Source organism: Eupeodes corollae, chromosome 1 (genome assembly GCF_945859685.1).
Source record: "Eupeodes corollae chromosome 1, idEupCoro1.1, whole genome shotgun sequence".
Classification (NCBI taxonomy): domain Eukaryota; kingdom Metazoa; phylum Arthropoda; class Insecta; order Diptera; family Syrphidae; genus Eupeodes; species Eupeodes corollae.
The window spans coordinates 5,312,059-5,332,652 of record NC_079147.1 but is presented as its reverse complement, the minus strand read 5'-3'; the positions used below and the strand labels follow the sequence as shown (position 1 = coordinate 5,332,652).

The 20,594-nt window shown below is 35.3% G+C and overlaps 2 protein-coding genes across 2 annotated transcripts in view; one reads left to right on the top strand and one right to left on the bottom strand.

Annotated features, from left to right (window-relative positions):
* The window catches only part of LOC129942349 (uncharacterized), a 41,268-nt gene extending 21,467 nt beyond the window's left edge, over positions 1 to 19,801 (top strand). The window contains exons 9-14 of the mRNA XM_056051224.1: positions 11,485 to 12,399; positions 15,953 to 16,539; positions 16,608 to 17,238; positions 17,871 to 18,109; positions 18,166 to 19,405; positions 19,470 to 19,801. Of these exons, the coding sequence (XP_055907199.1) occupies positions 11,485 to 12,399; positions 15,953 to 16,539; positions 16,608 to 17,238; positions 17,871 to 18,109; positions 18,166 to 19,405; positions 19,470 to 19,694 (3,837 nt within the window). The 3' untranslated portion in view covers positions 19,695 to 19,801. The remainder of the gene's footprint in view (positions 1 to 11,484; positions 12,400 to 15,952; positions 16,540 to 16,607; positions 17,239 to 17,870; positions 18,110 to 18,165; positions 19,406 to 19,469) is intronic.
* On the bottom strand, positions 646 to 3,926 carry LOC129954190 (aminopeptidase N-like). The gene is made up of 5 exons (XM_056067934.1): positions 3,409 to 3,926; positions 2,721 to 3,351; positions 2,305 to 2,543; positions 997 to 2,236; positions 646 to 936 (listed from the first exon to the last, which is right to left on the bottom strand). The coding sequence occupies exons 1-5, from the start codon at positions 3,909 to 3,911 to the stop codon at positions 814 to 816; spliced, it is 2,736 nt and encodes a 911-aa protein (XP_055923909.1). The 5' UTR covers positions 3,912 to 3,926; the 3' UTR covers positions 646 to 813.
* Positions 19,802 to 20,594: the final 793 nt, after the last annotated feature.

Sequence of the window (20,594 nt, the reverse complement as noted above, 5' to 3'; positions counted from 1 at the left end):
AATTTCGCTAGATTAAGGCTCTCGGATCGTTTTCTGTTTCCTAAATTGACAGAGTAGCTTGGGTTCACACTTTAAACAGGGTATTAAAGCTACTGAACATCGCTGGGAACAGTGTATCGGGAAATAAAGATATTTTTTCCCAAATTTTGTTTGTTTTCTTTATTACCTTTGTACCTATCACCCTAAAAAAAAATACCTTTTAATTTCTCATATATTAGTGGACTCTTTTTTTTTAATCATTACATCTTCTCCAAATTTTAATAAGAAAACAATATTTTAAAGATGGTTTCCATAATATTTTACCTGTTTTTCTCTTAAACCAATCCACTTGTAACGATTGTTCTGGCGCTATGTTGATAGTCACTTGTCGCACTTGGAACTGTTGACATGTTTCAAGGTGTTTATATTCACTCCCTCTCCATCTGTCCAAAATGGGTAGTAAGAACTTAGTTACCTTCTTTGGCTTATGGTCTTATGGATGCCAACTTTCCTTAAGATCTTCACGTGATCAAATGCATAGTTAACAATTCTATAAAGGACGTACAGACAAACTTTTAATGTTGCTAGTTCGGCTCGAAGGACCAACAATTTAGTTATGTATTATGGCAGCTGTTGCATCACTAATGAAACTATGTCATTAAAAATACTTTTGATTTATTTAAAAGATCTTTAAATTTTGAAAATAAATCATACACAAGAGAATATTTTAAATAATTCGAACTATTAAGTAATAAATTGCAAGCAAAGCTGATGGAATCAATCCTGATACGTTTTTGCTAGCTCCTGAGATTTTGTAGTTGTCAGTTATCCAATTCAAAATAGGATCTTGGTGCGAATCGATCCATTCAAAGTTGGATTCTTGTTTTTATTAACCGTGCTTTCTAAATCAGCAGAAATTCCTGGAAAACTTCCCACTAAATGAGCTAGATGTAACAACTGAAAAAAAATATACAAAAAATTAGTCTAACCCACAGCTTCACAAAGATTTTTACTTACATTTGAAGCCAAATTAGAATCAATGACGTATTTAGACATTCCCTTGATGTCTGCTTCAAGAGGATTGGAGCCAACAAAACCAGTTGTAAGAGCGGCATATGCAATGTAGTTGTCATAAAGAAATGCAATACAAACCGATAGTCCAACTTGACTTTTAGAATACGCCGAACTCAGAAGTGTTATTCTCTCTTGAGACCGGAGAGTATTCTCATCCGAAGTTGTGACCGAGCTTCTCACAAATTTGAACAACTGTGTTGAGTTCCGAGCACAGCCCAATGCCGAAATAAGAATTTTCCTTTCAGATTGGTCTTGAGACTTCATAAGACGATTGTAGACATATTCGAACTCAGCGTCGTTGGCATTTCTGAGACTATTGCAATACATCACGGATTGTAGATTTGGCTCAATTTCGACACCCTTATCTACGAGGTCCTTCAATCTTTTTGAAGTTCCATCCAAGCAGCTTTGAACTCCAGCCATACAAGCCAAATTGATAGCGATTGTTCGAACTTCATTTGTAAAGTGTTGTTCTCCCGTCGAATATTGGATGCCAAGTCGGTTGTAAGTGTTTCCTACAAGATCGAAAACAAAAGCCTTGAAAGAAGAGTATTGTGCTTTTGTGGCGAAAAACATATCGAAAGTGGTTAGGATTGTATTGGCCGTTGCCCAGGGCGCATATTGGTCCTCGTTTCGTAAAAAAGTCATCAAGCGAAGCATGAACTTATGCTCAAGTTTAAATGTTGTGCAGAGTGCGTATGCATCGAACAGTAATGAAGCCTTGTTGAGAGCATGAATTTTACTAGGATTCGCAACCAAGCTATCTGTGATGAGATCCCAGTTCCTTTCGTCATAGCAAACGCGATAGTAACCAGTTGACTGCTTGTTCAAAATCAACCATTCGTTGGTGGAAAGTGTCTTGTCTTCAATCACAATAGAACTATTTTTAAAGTAGAACTGGGCGGTAGTATTGCTGAAGTCTGAATTATTAGCTGTGGCATAGTTGACTGGAATGTACCATAATTTAGTATCAACGAACGAAGGATTGTTGTAGAAGGAAGACTGTGTAATGTTGAAGGTTCCATCGTCGTAGTTGCGTTTCACGTGCAAAAGTGGAACGCCACCCTGATTGGTCCACGTTTTCATCATGGTATGAATAGAGTCTGGCAATTGATGTTTGACATCTGCAGCGGCCTCAGAGAGTGCATCGAACAGATCATCTTCTTCGGCTCCAGTGAATTTACTTAAAATAGGCAATTTTGAAAACTGATGTTTGTGTGTCTTCTTGAAAAGTTTAAATTTAAAGCTTACTTTTGAATTAGATATTTATTGAGACCAGCGCGAAAAACTTCATCGGTTAAAGCATGTTGCCACATACGTAGAACTGCGCCAGATTTGGAGTACGCGATGGTATCATAAAGTGATCGAATGTCTTTTTGCTTGTAAACATAGTGCGTCATTGGGCGGGTTTTGTTTTCACCATCTAGGGTTAAGGCTTTTTGGTACTCACTTATGATGAACATTTGCATGATATCCCATTCCGGATAGACCTGAAAAAATGTAAACGTTTAATAAATAATTTCCTACTATCGCCACTACTGTAACTTTTAATACAACATGCTTCTAATTAATTCTACTTTTGAACTTTCTGATACTATAACTACTGCTATTCTTCTTCTGCAACTTCTTATTACGACTTCAAAATACACAACTTTAATGTTTCTTACCTCATTTGCAGCTTTGTATGAAAAGAAGTTAGCAAAGCCTTCTTTCAACCATAACCATGTCCACCATTTAATTGTCACCAAATTTCCAAACCACAAATGGGTGTACTCATGGGCGATTATATTAGCGGCCTTTGTTTGAGTGCTCAAAGTCGACTTTTTAGGATCATATAGCAAATTTTCCTCCCTATAAGTGACAAGACCCCAATTTTCCATCGCACCAGCAGCAAAGTCTGGAATAGCAACTTGATCCAATTTTGGCAGAACAAATGGTATACCGAAGTATTTAGTCAGCTGTGAAATCATCTGTAATCCAGTGAGAAGAGCAAATTCCTGATCTGCCTGAGTTCCATTGCGAGAAAATACTCGTTGGGTCAGTTCACTTAAACTACCAGATGTTGACTCAAAGTCTGAGACGATAAATGCAACAAGATAGGTTGGCATATTGGGCGTTTGTTGGAATACCGTCTTGCCGGGTCTTGACTTATCACTGTCCACAGGCATATTGGAGATGGCTTTTAGAGAGGGGTCGTGATTGATTGTGATAGTGAAGTTTGCTCGTTTTGCAGGTTCATCGTAGCAAGGAAACGCATGGCGAGCATCAGTTGGAGCAAATTGTGTCGTTGCCATGTTTCTACCGAAGATAATAAAGTCATAAGGTGTTCATTTGCTTTCTTAATCAAGTACTTACACCGTCTTTCCAGCTGAATTCGTATAAGTTGATACGTAAAAACCACCATTATCTTCCCGTAACTTCCCTTTGTATTTGATTGATACTTCATAGAAGTTTCCCTGGACAAGTTCCGTCTGATCATCCGGTGTTAGCGTCAAAAATTCAGTGTCTAACGCGTAAGAAGTGTATAATTTAGACACAGTTTTATCGGCTGAATTGAGAAGAGAAGCTTCAAAGCCATGCAACTGCCGTGCATGGACCACAACATTCTTGGTATTACGCTCTACAACTTCTATAGTAATAACGACTTCGCCTTCAAAGTTTAAATCTCCAGAATGTACATTTGTTGTAAGGGTTACGCTATAGTGCGAAGGAACTGTATTATTTGGTAATCGATAGTTGGATTCCTCGACTTTGACTGGAATATTTTGTATGTTCGGAAGTTTTGTTAAAGACTGGATAGACCCTAATCCTACGACAAAAAGAATGCCAGTTACCGTAACCACTTGCAAGTACAACATTTTTGCCACAGAAAAACAAAACTAAAAACATTCCGCTTCTTAAGGGAACTTTTATATTTGAGATTGTCTGTTTTCAAGAAATGGAAGTCCGATTGACTGTTGGCTTATCAATAAATATCTTATATTAGTATGATATGATAAGGAAAGGCAATACAGCGATTATGTCAATCCATAACCACATAAAACGAACAAGTTCATACTGAAAGCTTGTTTGGAAGATTACCAACCGAACCATTTCTATGTTAAAGAAAATTATATGGAAGCATATATTTCATTCACTTTTGTATATCATTGGTAGGAAAAGAAAACTGAAAGTTTAGACTTAATTGCTGTTGTAAAATTATGTAACTCTTCTATAAAAGCAAAGGCCTTGAGTTTAATTAGTTCTGAACTGAGTAATTATGGATCAAAAAGAACAATAGCTAACATTATAACGACATTATTGACAATTTTGTATAGACATATTAAAATAAATCAAAATAATGTTAAATTTTCTTAAATTAAAGTGGAAAACATTTTGAGCACTTAAGCAAACTTGTTAAAAGTAAGAAAGTGAATTTCTCAAAGTTTTATCTAACTTGAAATTCTACAATCTAACCACAAGGTAGCGATAAAATTAAGTGCTAGAGTGGATAGATTAAGCTTAACTCTAAAAAAACTTAAGCTTAACTCTTTAAAAAATATGGTTGTTAACATTCAGTAAAATTTTGAGAAAAATCGAAGTGACAGTTTTTCTACAAAAAATAAAAACTTAAAAGAAAATTTAATAAAAGTGAGCAAACATTGATTTTCGACTCAAATATCTTTTCAAAACTTTAAGATTTTGGCTTCGAACTAATTTTCACTTATGTACATATAAGCAATATTGTTTTCAACATTCGATAAAATTTTGAGAAAAATCGAATTGACAGTTTTTTTACAAAACTAAAAACCTAACAGAAAAAACAATACTAAAACTTGGAAAAAAAATTTCTTTTAACTCAAACAGCTTTTCAAAACTTAAAAATAGTGTCTTCAAACTTTTTTTATTGCACAGACAAAATTGGTAAAAATTTGTTGCCGACTAAAAATCTATTTAACAAACTAGATATTAAAACCAAATTATTTCTTTATATGAAAAATACTGTTGATAATTTTAAAGAATAATTCAACTGACAACTTTTTATCAACCCACCACGAAAATCTATAAACTTTTAAGCAAGACAAATCGACATCCCGTCTGTCTGAAGTTATCAGTGTGGATCGCATCATAGCCTCTTTTTTTATTGTCTTTATCTGTTGTGGTTTTTTCTATTTATTTTGTATTTGCAATGGTTGCAAATTAAGGGTAGGTTAGGTAAGGTTAAAGTGGCTGCGGATTCAGAATCCACACACTTACGCCAAAAGAGAAGGCCCATTGTGATACCACATGAATCAAGAGAATTACCTTCCAATAGTAGAACCATTTTGTGCTTTTTAAAAAGCGAAGAAGATATTTGAAAAGAGAATTCTCCCAGATGATGTTTGCAGCTTAGTGAAAGAGCAGGGCAAATGCTGAGGAGGCGATAGATTGTTTCCTCTTCTTCTTTTCGTCCATACAGCTCCTGCAGAAGTCATTTGAGGCTACACCAAGTCGTATTGCTTGTGTGCCTATAAGAAAGTGTCCCGTAAGGACAGCTATTAGGGAGCTAATATGAAGTCTTCTTTGAGATAACAAGTCTTTAGAGCGCTTTAGGTCCAGTGAAGATCAAATGAGTTTTGTGGCTGCTCATGTTGGTAAATCGTGCCTCGTAGAGTTGCGTTCGCAAAAGCTGTTTCTTTTAGCATAAGTTTACATGTAGCTATCGGTGTACCTATTTTCTCCCTTTCAGGTGAAATAGTCATGACCGTTTCATTTTTAGCGAGTTCATCGGCTCTACAATTTCCCATGATGTCTCTGTGGCCCGGCACCCAACATAGGTGAATGTTAAATTGCTGGGCGATCTCCATAAGAGACTATCGACAATCGAGGGCCGTTTGAAATTTGTTTGAGACACCGTCAAGATATTTAATAGCAGCCTGACTGTCAGAGAAGATGCGCATATTAGGAGTTGATATCTCGTTTTCTCTAAGCCAGGAGAGAACTTCTTTGATCTGTAAAATGTCCACTTGGAAGGGGCTGCAATGATTAGGGAGGCGGAATGAGATGCTTAGATTAGCAACATCATCGGCATACGCAACCACTCTGTAGCCTTCCCTCTCAAGGGATATTAAAAGTTTGTTTACCACTATATGTTTCACAGAAGAGGGGACAGAACACCAACTTGTGGAATGCCTACACTGACAAACCATTTCGTACAAAAATCCCCCATCTTAAAACCGATTACTCTGCCTTTTAGCATCCAAATAATCAACTCACATAGTATTCGAAGTTTAGGGTCGTCATAGCAGAAGTGATCGCGGATGTGTCAAAGTTGTTGAAAGCGCCACCAAAAGAAGTGTGTGCTGAGATCTTCGCTGCGTTGAACTACCTAACTCAACTGGTCAACGAGCCCACTCGAATATCAGATGTGGTAGGTCGACCAGAAAACTCTCTTGACTTGTTTCTTACCTCTGACCCTGGTAAGTACACTATTAGTATTCTATCTCCTCTAAGTACATCTGATTATTGTGTCATATCAGCAAATTTCTGTTAAAACTCTCCAGTTAAAGAAAGAGCTCCTAAGAAAATCGTTTGGCAATACAAGAAAGCCAACTGGGACGGTCTCAACAATTATTTTAGGATCTTTACCTTCTCACTATGCTTCGTCGATAGTCACGTTGACGCCAGCGCTGATATGATCACAAGTTTCATTCTCCAGGGAATGAGAACTTTTATGACGATGGGGTTAAAAGCATCAGACCTCAGGAAAACGCATGGTTCGATGCTAGCTGCAAAGATGCTATTAGGGTCAAGATGGTAAGTTTCCATTGTTTTAAAACCAATCCAACTGAGGAAAACCGGAAAAAGTTCAAGCAAGCCAGGAAGGCCTGCACCGACCATATTCGACGGATCAAATGTTGATGACTTTCCATTTGCTAGCTCTTTAGAGAAAGCAAATCTCTTTGCTAGGCAGTTCGCCAACAATTCGACGCCGCCAGTGAGTGTTATGACTCCGCCTGTACTTGAACGAGTTAGTGAATCAATTGGACCAATCTTTTTTCGCGCTCGTACTGTGGCAAGAGTTCTTAAAGATTTTAACATACATATATAAATCCGATGGTCCGGATGGTGGCAACGCTATTGTTCTGAAGAGGTGTTCTTCTAAGCTGGCAAAAGCTTATTCGTCTGTACTACTCCTCAGGTCCCGAGCGGATGGAAAACCGCTTTTGTCCAGCCTATTCCCAAAAAGGCGATAAAAGGCGTTTTCTAAGGCGATGCAAGAAGTTTTTCTCCCCCGTCTGATTTGGCTGTTATCTTGAGGATAACTCCCATAATTTTGCTGGTGCTCCTCCAACTTATTTAAGCCTCTTGGATAGTATTGAACGCAGATCATTGAAATTAATAGGTGATAATATCATCATAAGTCCATTTAATTAGCTTGAATATCGTCGAAATGTTTCTTGTCTCACCCTCCCCTTAAAAAGTTCAACCGTAATTATCGCGCTTCTAGAAATGCTCCTCAATATATCCTTGAGCCCAACTTCGGTTGTACTTTCAAGTTCTTTAGCCGTACTATGCGAATGTAGAATGCCTTTCCACACTCTGTCTTTCCCAGCCATTGCAATATTCAGGAATTCAATACCAATGTGCACCGATACCTGGTTACAACTCCTCTCTCCCTTTCTAAGTGCTCACACTGTGTCTACATAATAGTAGTATTACCCCCTTGAGTGTGCGCTTATTATAAAAAAACGTGTGCTGCCTCCTAATTTCTGAATTACTTCAAGTAAGAGTGCTGTCAGATAATTAAGTACAATTTTTGATCTGTTTTACGGCTTCAAAAATCTATTTGGTTTGTTGGTATGGCCGTCCTTCTTCGTAGACTTTTTTTTAAATTCATATCCACACGTTTTCCATGATGCTTAGGTCACTAGAATATGTGGGCCATGGAAATATGTTTACACTGTGCCCTTAAATTCAGGCTTTTGTTGTCCGTGCGGTATGTATTGCTGCATTATCTTGTTGGAAAGTCCAACAAATAATTCGGAAAACTGCTTAAAAGCTTGTTCTAAAATCGGGTTCGAAATAATAGCCGTCATTTAAGAGCTTTAAAAATCCAGCTTCCCGGTCCCTTAATAGATGATTACTCCCGATTTTTCTGTGCCGTTTTTCAAGATAGATTTCTTCCTTTCCTAAATCGTAAAAATAGCAGTTATATCCATCAGGTCCGTACAATTATTTTATTTTTCATGGGAAGAGACGACGACGGTATCCCATCATGCTCGATTCCTCTTGATGTGATTTGTTGAAAAATTAACTTTTTGGCTCTTGCGTTTAGCTTTTAATGGTTGTTTTTTCTTCATTTTGTTTGTGTCGTATATGGTCTACCTTCTGTATCATCAGAGCAATAGTCGATCTACTAGCATTTACCCCAGCATCTGTCTTAATTTTATTAGTGGAAAGGGTTTAATTTGAGACAGCTCTGGCTATTGCCTGAATTTCCTGAAATGATGTGGATTTCTCAACTCTTCCTTTGTGTTTTTTTTTTGTATACCACTATGGGTCCTTCAGGTAGTTCTATACAAGATTTGAACTTTTTCTGTCTATAAAACGGATAGTTTTGCCGAGATCCCAGAAAGAATTTGACCTATATTTCCTCCTTGGTTAGAGCCTTACCAATACCCATTCTTCTTGATTCTTTTAAATTAATACTATTACTTATTTTTCAAATAATCAGAGTATCCTTTTATCTGATTTAAAACACGATAATAGGTAAATTTAGATCTTGTCCCTATCCATGACACACAAAAAAACAAGTACTTTTTATGGCCTTCTTCGGAAAAACCGTCATACAACTTGTATTTATCAACTTAATCATTCCCTATTTGGGTTTTCCAAAAAAAAAATGTTAAGGGTTTGAAAAATGTCGTCAAATAGAAAACGAAAATAGCTTGTCCTTTTTTTAAATTATAATAAATAAATTAAATGACGCAACAGTACGTTGAGAACTACCAACCTTTCCTGTGTGCGAGTGATTTTGTCAGGAATGGAGGGACCTACAGTTTTAAGCTGATTCCAAAAGGAAGACATTGTAGAGGGAATAATATCAATTAAATCTAATGCTACTGGCCTGGACCAAATGGGCCCTAAGTTTTTGAGACTACTGCTCCCATATGTACTGCGCTATATAACCTACATATTTAACAGCATATATTGACTGCTTCCTAGTTTCCCTTAGAATGGAAGAAGGCTAAAATTATTCCCATACCCAAAAAGCAAACAAGTACTGCTACAGAATTTCGGCCGATTGCCATTCTTCCATTTCTTTCGAAGGTGTTTGAAAAAACTACTTTGGGGCAGATCCAAAAATATATTACAATCAACAATCTGTCAGTCTGGTTTTCCACCTATCTCAGCGGAAGACAACAATACGTGGTAGCCAGTGGATACTCGTTCACATTTTTCAATGTTTTTAGTGGAGTGCCACAGTTATTTATCCTTGGTCCAATCCTCTTCTCACTTTACATAAATGAGTAACCACAAGTTGCTTAACATTGTTTAATTTATTTGCATGCTGATGATGTGCAACTCCTGATAAGTCGGCCTTTTGAAAGAGGATGTTAGCACTTCTAGAAACTTAGGAGTAGTATTCAATCGCACTCACACTTGGAAAGACCACCTTAATAGTGCCATTGGTAAAGTCTACGGAAGTCTCCAACTTTTTCAAATACTCGAAATTTCATCCCGATCAAATCTTAACTGCTACTTGCTAAGGCCCTTTTCTTTATAATAATATGTAAATAAAAGTCTTAGGTATATAATTTTTATTCGAATTCTGAAATTAATGTTAAGGCTTGCAACAATTTATAAGACTCATGTCCCACCTTGTAAGCGATTTGTTTCAAATAAATAAATACAAATACAATTACTTTGAGAAAGCACTTTTTAAAATTAGAGTTACTTTTGGATGATTCGTCAATTCCTCGCAAGAAGCAGTACGCGTGAAAACCTTAAGATCCTACAGTCAGGGTTTAAACCCCAGAACTCTTACATAACAGCTTAATGCAAGGTTTGCTTTGGTAAAAAAAAACTCATACAAATTTTTTGGGAGTCCTTTCTGCATCTTTCTGCACTATTATCCGTACAACATAAATCATTTCAAGTTGGTATCTCCACTGGTTCTTGAGATATGGATGACAAATAAAGCTTCCCAAACGTACGAACGCACGAACTCACGTACAGACGTATGCACAAACATCTATTAAGTGACTTTTATTTAGATTCTAGGGACCTTGAAACGTCTAGAAATGTCAAAATTTTCAATTCGACAAATCGGACCGATTCAATAACTTCCTATGGGAAGTTAAAAAAATAAATGTGTTTTATACATATATTTTGCCATTTTTCGATAATGCTCATTAACTTTTTTGTTTCAAATCATAAATGTCAGAAAAAGTTTGAATCTGTCCACCATAATTCAACCTTATCCCAACTTTTTTAAGGTGGAAATTTTACTTTATCTTGACTAGTAATTATTTTTAACAGTTTAGAGTAACTTCAATTAAATCACTGCGAATTTTACGGAATTGTTTTAAAATCTTAACATTTTTTTTATGAAAATTGATCTCATAAGATCATTCGTGCAGAAATGTACCCATTGATTGACACTGACCTAAATTATTTGGCATGTGTTTACATTTTGGTTAGGTGGCCAAGTGTTTTGTTATCATGTGTCAAAACTAGAACAAATAAACAATGTATGCAGATACCAAATTCTCAAGGTCTGATATCTGATAAAAGCCTGGGATTGTTAGTCAATTCAACGAAATGCAAACTACTTTTAGTATTTCAAGTATTTATATTTGGTTTTAGATTATCTTACGATTGAACGAACTAAATCAAAATCGTATTCCTTTTTGAAAACGAAATCACTTAAACTGACTAAAACCAAAATTTTAGATAGCATACACTTTCACAAATTACACATACGCTTAGCTTGATTGATTTGCTAAACTATGATTTCTGTCATAAAAATTAATCCAAAGAGACTGATTTTAAAGGTTGAGATATAACTAAGCTTAAACATGTACATACTTAAAATAATTCACGTCCACGTTATCATTTAAATATCTATATAAGGTCTACTAGATTTTAGCAGACATTAATATCATTTTTTTCTGCAAATCAGAGAGTTAAAAAATGCTGGTTAATCATAACTAAAGCTTTTTCTGATATGTTGTATATTATTCATAATAATTTATTTGTTTTCTATAACATTCTTTCATTCTTCTCTTTATTGAAGTGCGGTCGTGTTTTTTGCTTTGCTCTACAATGTCAAGTCTAAAATGCTTTAAATGTGATAATTTGCTTCTAAAAGAAGAAAAAGCTATAAAGTGTAGTTTATTCTGCGGTAAATCATATCATAGACTGTGTTTAAATCTATCCGATGAAGTGATAAATTGCATTTTAAAGTCAAACACGAATGTGCAATATCGTTGTAATGATTGCATTAGTTTGCCTATTGTGCGCTTGCTCTCTAAAGTCAATGAACTTTTCCCGGTTATCGATGCATTATGCAAAAAAGTTGATCTTCTGGACTCTAGTTTAAATGATATAAACAACAATATAGGCAGTCAAAAAGGAAAAAACGAAACTCATGCTGTTGTTGTAAATGAAATGGACAATCATAATGTGCCTAACCCTATTGATAATGATAGTGTGCAGGTGCATCAGGCTAGTGAAGACGATGTTTATGCTACTGCTTCTGCTGCTGAGGTATCGAATGCAGAATGGAAGACAAAAGGGAAACGAAATAAATATGCCCCCCACTCGTCTGGTTCTGTTTCTAATAAAGCTGTCGTTGCGGTAGGCGAAAGTAAAAAGGTTGTTGATGAAAGGCGCGCTGATGATGGAAATGCTGTTGCTTCTAACACTGATGTTGCTTTTGATGCTAGTGTAACTGCTGGTGTTGTTGTTGTGGAGGGAAAAAAATCTCTTGACTCTGATGGTGTCGTTGCTGCTACTGTAGTCGGTGTTCATACTGGTGGTGTTGTTGCTAATACTATGCAGCAAAGAAAGGAACTAAATGTCAAAACAATTCGTGTTGTTGGTACAGATTGTATTGATGATACAAATGCTGAGATTGATGTGATAAATCCTTATAAATGGTTACATATTTCAAAATTCAGTGCTTTAACTAGCGAAGAATCAATTAAGAAGTATGTGGCTGCAAAAATAAATTGCGATAAAGGTGAAATAAAATGTTTTAAGCTGGTGAAACAAGATACGAATGTAAATGATTTGGCGTATGTTACATTTAAAATTGGATTTCCTGTTCATTTATTTGATGTTGCCCTAAATCCATTGAACTGGCCGAAGAATGTGTTGGTAAGGCAATTTATTAACTTTCCAAAAAACTTCAAAGTCAAAAAATTACAACAAATGGAGATGCATCCGGATCAATCTACTCTACAAACTTAAGCATTTCAAATAACTTAGATCTTATTAATGTTTACTACCAAAATGCTGGTGGCCTTCGAACTAAAACTAATGAATTATATATTTCTAGCTCTATGTATGAATATGATGTAATTATTATTACAGAGACATGGTTAAATGCGAGTTATTCGTCTTCTGAAATATTTCACTCTAATTATAATGTTTATCGTTTAGATAGATCATATACAGAATTTTTAAAAAGAGGTGGTGGAATTTTAGTGGCAGTTAAATCCACTTACCCAAGCAAAAGTATTGTTTTATGTAAGACTGGAGAAAATATTGAACAATTATGTATTAATGTTAGCTTTTTTGGTAAAGATATTTTATTTATTGTAAGTTATATACCTCCAAAGAGTACAACAGATATATATGAAAGTCATATTTATAACATAGAAAATATCGTAGGTAATTTATTGGAAAATCAATACCCATTTATTGTTGGGGATTTTAATTTAGGAGATATTATATGGAATTATTCAAATGAAGATAAGTGTCTTATTCCATTTAATATGAAAAAAGATTATGAATATAATTTTATTGATTCTATGTATTCTTTAAATATTTCTCAAGTTAACCATATTTATAATTCACTTAATAGATTGTTAGATTTAGTTTTTGTAGATAATATTAATATTGAAATTATTCAAGTGCAATTTCCACTTTTAAAAAATTCAATTCATCATGTTGCAATATGTTCTATTTTAAAATTTGAAAACTGTGTTAAAAACTCTGTACTTTTGTCTAATGATGATTTTTTTGATTTCAACAAAGGAGATTTCGTTGCACTTAACAATTACCTTCAGTCCATTGACTGGATGCATGATCTTTCCGGTTTATCACTTCAAGGTGCTTATGAAAAGTTTATAGATATTTTTTCGGTTGGTTTAAGACAATATATTCCAAAAAGGAAAGGTTTGAAATCATTTAAAACACCTTGGTCTAATAAACGATTAATTAATTTAAAAAATGTTAAGAATAAAGCTTTTAACAAATTTAGAAAATCAAATTCCGAAGCTGACAGAAAGCTTTTCTGCCGATTTCGTAAAGAATATGATTTTCTAAACAAGTATTTGCACAAGCAATACATATTGAACATCCAAACCCGTATTTCTTCGGATTCCAAAGCCTTTTGGACTTTCTTAAATGGAAAGAAATGTTCTTTAACTCTTCAAGAAAATATGGAATTTGATGGTAGTATTTCTTCTGATTTACAGAGTTCATGTGAACTTTTCTCAAAATTTTTTAAGTCGGTTTATATTCAACATACCAAGTTAAATCTTCGTCAAACAGAAAATGTATGCATTAACAATGCTAATGTCTCAAAACTTCATCTCTTTGAGTCTGACATTCTTAATGGTATCTCAAAATTAAAATCTAGCTCAAATCCTGGTCCAGATGGAATTCCATCTCTGGTTCTGAAGCAATGTCAATTCACATTAGTGTTCCCACTACTAATAATTTTTAATAAATCTCTCTGTACTGGCGTATTTCTTGATGAGTGGAAGTTCTCATACATAAGTCCTATTTACAAAGCTGGTCCGAAAAATCTTGTAACAAATTACCGCGCTATAACTAAGCTCTCTGCAATACCTAAATTATTTGAGCTGATAGTAAAAGATCGTTTGTATTTTAGTATAAAAGAGCATATTTGCGTTGAACAACATGGATTTATGTCAGGCAAATCTACTTCAACAAATCTCATGCTTTATTGTAAATATGTCGTCGATTCATTAGAATCTGGTTATCAGGTAGATACTATCTACACAGACTTTATAAAAGCATTTGATTCTATTTCTCATGAAATTCTTTTAGTTAAACTTCGAGCTTTCGGCATTCACGGATTGCTTCTGAAATGGATTTCCAGCTACCTTTATAAAAGAACACAATGTGTGAAATTAGGGAAATTCTTCTCTAATATCATACAAGCTTCATCAGGAGTTCCCCAAGGTAGCCATTTGGGACCACTTCTTTTTAATATATTTGTAAATGATATCCCCTCTCTTCTTAAAAATGCATCTTGTTTGATGTATGCTGATGACATGAAAATTTTTCTATGTATCAAAAATAGAATTGATCAGCAAAATCTTCAAAATGATTTAAATGTTTTATCTGATTGGTGTGATAGGAATATCCTTCCATTAAATATCACAAAGTGTAATGTGTTTACGGCACATCGTATTTTAGTTCCTATGATCCACAACTACCATATGTTCAACCAGATTCTTGATCGCAAATCTGAGATTCGTGATCTTGGAGTCATTTTTGATCCGAAGTTGTCTTTTTCGTTACATATAGATTATGTAATTGCAAGGGCTAATTCAATGCTTGGTTTCGTCAAGCGAAACTGCAACGAGTTTTCTAACCCTTATGCTCTGAAATCAGTGTACATGTCACTAGTTCGTCCGATCCTTGAGTACTGTTCAATTGTTTGGTGTCCTTCTACTTCCATTGGCATAACTCGTATTGAAAGAGTTCAAAAGGCTTTCACAAGATTTGTTGTTAGGCAACTAAAATGGAGAATTGATGCTCCTTCATATCCGTCAAGATGTGCTTTGATTGGACTTGATTCTTTACAAAAAAGGCGTTCTGTTCAATGTGTGCTGTTTGTCCATGACGTATTTTCATACCGTATCAAATGCCCACAAATCATTTATAATTTTGAAATCTATATTCCGGAAAGAAGATTGCGTCTTCGTCATTTCTTTAACAATCCTAAACATAGATGTAATTATGGTTGCAACGAACCATTTACTAGATGCATAAAATTTTTCAACACTATATGTAATGAACTTGATCTTTCTACAAACAGATGTGAATTTAAAATCCAATTGCAAAGTATATTATAAATTAGCTTTAAGTATTTAATTATATTTTTATATCAAAATTGTCAGTAATCTGTAAGACTTATATCTGTAGATGAATAAATAAATAAATAAATAAACATTTATCATTCTGACGTAAATGTTAAAATAAAAAAAATAAAAAGTAGAGTAGCAAATCCGATATCTTATCCTTTTTCACTATCAAATTGATGTTGAATACTTCGAAATACTTGAAAGTGACACGCAGATTAATCAGGAAAAAATCAACTTATTGAAATACGAGTAGACTAATGTTTCCTGTATTTTAATCTTGTAACAACAAAATTTAAAATTATAATCTGAACTTCGCCCAATAAATGTATTAGCGAACGGAATACCACGAAAAAAGAACTGACATTTTTGCTATGATTAGATCAGTACTTTGCAGTAGTGTTCGAGACTATCAGAAACTTAAAGAAGGCTATATTATAGTTTTATCAAACATACCTAATCACTGATATCTTTATTATAAGACCGTTCAAAGATTAGCCAGTGGTCGTTTAAATTTATAGACTTTTACTAAACGATGATAAGCTATTGGTTTCATTTTGCAATCAATCTTTTGAATGTGCTTATAAAAGTTCGTCGCACAAACGTTAGGTTTTCAATTTGAGTTTTGTTTTTCTGCCGCAAACATGGCTCAACTGCAGCTAATTACAATTGCTGTAATTCTCCTAGCTGTTGGAGGAATTGTTCAAACCTCAAGGATTCCACCGCTTTTCCAGAACCATCATGCATCACTTTGGGAGGATATTCAAAGTATTGAGAGCAAGGCTGACGAACCCGATTACCGGTTACCCAACAGTACCTCTCCGAATTACTACTACGTTAAATTGACAACGAATGTTCATAAAGGAGATAAGGACTTTAAAGGAGAAGTCACTATCAATATTACAGTGAATAAAACAGCCAACGCCAAGGACATAGTAATTCACGCTCGGCAGCTGACCGATTTTGATGCAACCCTTATTGATGAAGCTGGTTCAACAAAGAAACTCACCACTTCTTATGAATCGGCTACTGAATTTCTGACCCTTACACCAGAAGATAAGTCAACATTGGCTAAGGGAAAAACCTACAACGTCGTTATCAAGTACAATGGAAAGTTGCGCGAGGACAATGGTGGTTTTTACTTATCTACTTATACTAATTCCGCTGGAAATATTGTGTAAGTAACACTTTTTATTCTTCCTATAGCAATGAAGGAGTTAATCTAAATAATTTTAAAATCTTCAGAAACCTGGCAACTACACAATTCGAGAGTACCGATGCCCGTCATGCCTTCCCATGCTACGACGAGCCTGCCAAGAGGGCCAACTTCACCATCGAAATCAATCACGATCGCTCACTAAATGCCATTTCAAATATGCCAGTAGACACCGTGCTCTCAAAACCTGGCAAAACCATTTTCGAACAAACTCCCAAGATGCCAACCTATTTAGTTGCATTTGTCGTCTCGGACTTTGAGACCACTTCTGGCAGTTTAAACCAATTGACCCAGAGAATCTTCTCTCGCAAAGGAACCCAAGCCGATCAGGAATTTGCTCTTTTCGCTGGAATTCAAATTACAGCACGTTTAGCTGACTACTATGATGTTCCATTCACTCTTCCAAAACTGGACCAAGTTGCTGTGCCTGATTTCGCTGCTGGTGCCATGGAGAACTGGGGTATTGCTACTTATCGCGAGGAATATCTTTTGTATAACCCTAAGAAATCGACATTGAATACTCAGACTAATATTGCAAATATTATTGCCCATGAGTACACTCACATGTGGTTTGGAGATTTGGTTACTCCAAAATGGTGGACCTATTTATGGTTGAAGGAAGGTTTTGCAACATTGTACTCATACCAAGCTGCTGATGAGGTGAGTTTAGTCTTTCTTTTAAGAGTTATTACTTCTTTTTTTAAATTCTGTCTCTTTGTGAATCTTATTGGATTTTGGGAATTAAATTTTGTGCGGAGAGTTTCCTTTTCCGGACAATGTTTTTCTGTAGAAATAGTAGAACAAAAATTAAGTGTTTCCAAAATTCAAAGATTCATTAGGGACATTTTATTAATCGCTTCACATTTTGTATAAGCTTGGGAATTTCGATCATAAAATGATAATTTCGTATCAAGAATACCCCCCTTTATTTTGTTACAAAATTTCGATAGAAGTTTTAAATGCAGAAATCTTATCTCACCCAAATCTGTTATCTGGACTTCCTTTTCTTTGGGCTCAACTGAATACTCTTTAACTTATTTAATATTAGAAATCCTCGGTAGATTACGGCTTCTTGGAATTGAAAATTACAACACAATTAAAATAAGATTAAAAACAATAAGTTCGACTATGAAACCAGTCAACAACACGTTTAGATAATTTGCCTCGAAGCTGTTCCCTGAAAAACTTCTCAAATTTAATTAAATCTAATCGGAATATAATATTTACCTTTTTTTCTTCTGCATACACAAATAATTTGAAGCTTGCTAATCATTTTGTATTTATACTTTCAGGTCTATCCAGAATGGGACATTATGCAAATGTTTATTGTTAGTGAATTCCAAAAAGGTCTCTCCTACGATGGTGGTGCCAACCCACGCCCAATGTCCCACTACGTCCAGAAACCCAGTGAAATCCGCTCGCTTTACGATTCTGTGTCATATTCCAAAGCTGGTGCCGTTTTGTACATGTGGGAACAAGCTCTTACTGATGAAGTTTTCCGAGCTGGTCTTAACAATTACTTGAAAAAACAGTTAGTACGCCTAAATTCTTGAATGTGATTGTAAATTTAACTTATTTAAATTTTAGTGAATTCACTGCAGCTGAAGAAGATGATCTTTTCAATGCAATTGCTACAGCGGCTAAGCAGCTCAACCACATCGTTCCTGACACTATCAATAAAATGATGAAAACTTGGACCAATCAAGGTGGAGTTCCACTGGTGACCGTAACACGAAACTATGAAAATGGATCCGTCAACATCACCCAAAATGCATTCCATACCGATTCTAAGTTGCAAGACAATAAGCTCTGGTACATTCCCATGAACTACGCCACCAAAAACAGATCCGACTTCCGTAATACCACCGCTGAATTTTACCTCAAGGATCGGTCAGTTGTTATCAAACCCGAGAACGTTACCTCAAGTGACTGGTTCATTTTAAACAAACAGTCCACCGGATACTATCGCGTAAATTACGATGAAAAGAACTGGGATCTTATCACAGATAGCTTGATTGTGAACCCCTTTAAAATTCACACTCTTAATAGGGCTTCGCTGTTGTACGATGCCTACAGTCTTAGTTCAAGCTCCCATTTGAAACATGAGGTTATCTTGCGCATGACCTTGTACCTTAAGAACGAAGACCAATATGCACCATGGTCGACAGCCAATACAATCTTGACTGTTTTCAATAGGTTCCTCAGTGGCGACAAGGAATACCCGGTCTTCAGGGTCTATGTTGCCGATGTTGTTGGAAATATTTACAACCGTCTCGGAGTCCAGTACTACACCGGGGAGCAGCACTTCACAAACAATGTTCGTACCATTGCCATCAATTTGGCTTGTATTGCCGGAGTTCAGAGCTGTTTGGACGACAGTTTGGACAAGCTTAAGGGACTCGTACACAAGGGTACCGAAATCGAACCAAACCTTCAAGCTGTAATTTACTGTAACGGTCTTAAGAACGCTGGTGATTCAGAATTTGAGTACGTTTACAAACGATTAATGACTTCTGTGGATCAAGCTGAAAGGAAGACTCTTATTTCATCTCTGGGTTGCTCTCACAACTCGACCCTCTTGAAGAAATTTGTCGAAAGTTCAATTAGTAAGTCGGACGATGTTACGCTGAGAGTGCAGGAACGAATTACATTGCTCAGTTCAGCCTATTCACGTGGAGAAGTCGGGCTATTTGCTTGCATTGATTTCCTAACTGAAAACTACGAGGAATACGCCGATCTTACCAGCGGTTTTGGTGGCTCCAATCCTCTTGATTCTGATATCAGGGGAATGTCTAGCTATGTTGTCAATAAGAACCAAGAAGCCAGGGTAAGTTCAATGGTTCAATTTGGATCGAGGGAACAGTTTTTTAAGTTTTCTTGTTTAATTTCAGCTCCTTGCTTTGGTCAACAAGGTTAAGAACCACCCCGATGTATCAAAGAATCTGGAATCCTCAGTCCAGGCCAATATTAAGGCTAACTCCGATTGGCTTGACTCAAATCGTGATCCTGTGATGAAATGGGTCGTTGAGCATTACAAAAGCTCAGCAGGCAGTATATTCGGATCAATTATTCCGGCCATTATTGCCATGTGTTATGTAATAGTTAGACTTTTTTAGATTAAATATTTAAGTTGTTTTTTTTTTCTAATTTTAAGAATATCAGTGATTCTGATTAATAAATGAAAGTATTTTGCAATCGCACTTTGAATAGGAAAAATTGTCAACTTGTCGTTTTATTCGTTGACATTGAAGGAATGACAAATTATTTATGGTCCAATTGTTGAAATTATAATTTTATTATATCATGACAACTTTAATAGCCGATAAGCTGATATTGGTATTAAATCGATCTTTATTACGGGGCAATCAATTTTATTCAGCATTGACAGGTTTTCTGATGGTATTTCACTTTTTTTGTATTTTTTTAAGCTAATCTTTTAGTTAACGTCTGTCAAAGTATTATATTTAATTTATTGATTTATTTGGTTCTTGCATGCGTCAAAAAAAAATACCAGTGAAAGCTGCAAATTGGAATTATATAAGAAATATTTTTAATCTAATCGTGAGAGATTAAACTTGTTTTAATCCGTACCTGCTCTAGATAAAAATTGGGTTCATTTGAACCCGTGACAAGTTTAAATAGTTTTCTTTTACTTAGTCTTTTTTTGCATGTAGTCATTTTTCCAATAGATCGCTTGACGATTAATTTAGGTTGACAGGTAGAATAATAACGATTAATAAATTGGCAACTTGTTAATTGACACATTGTTGTGTCACATTTAACTCTAGTTTTCATCAGAAGTTTTTTAAAAGTATCATACATAAGTATCGACATCAATAGGTTAGGTACACTCTTCTTTGATAGAGTATGAAACCACCGGGAAACATAAGTTAAGAAAAATGCCACGTCTGCTACCTGAAAAAAAACAGTCAAGTTTTATAAATGAATCCAGAAGAGACATATATTAAAATTGCTAGAAAAAGGGGACTCACATCCCGTCCGTTAATTTGGCTTGC

Coding starts and splice junctions, on each gene's coding strand:
- LOC129954190 (XM_056067934.1), bottom strand. CDS start 3,911: ATGTTGTACTTGCAAGTGGTTACGGTAACTGGCATTCTTTTTGTCGTA. Junction 2,544..2,720: donor CATACAAAGCTGCAAATGAG/GTAAGAAACATT, acceptor ACATTTTTTCAG/GTCTATCCGGAATGGGATAT. Junction 937..996: donor ATTCTAATTTGGCTTCAAAT/GTAAGTAAAAAT, acceptor ATTTTTTTTCAG/TTGTTACATCTAGCTCATTT.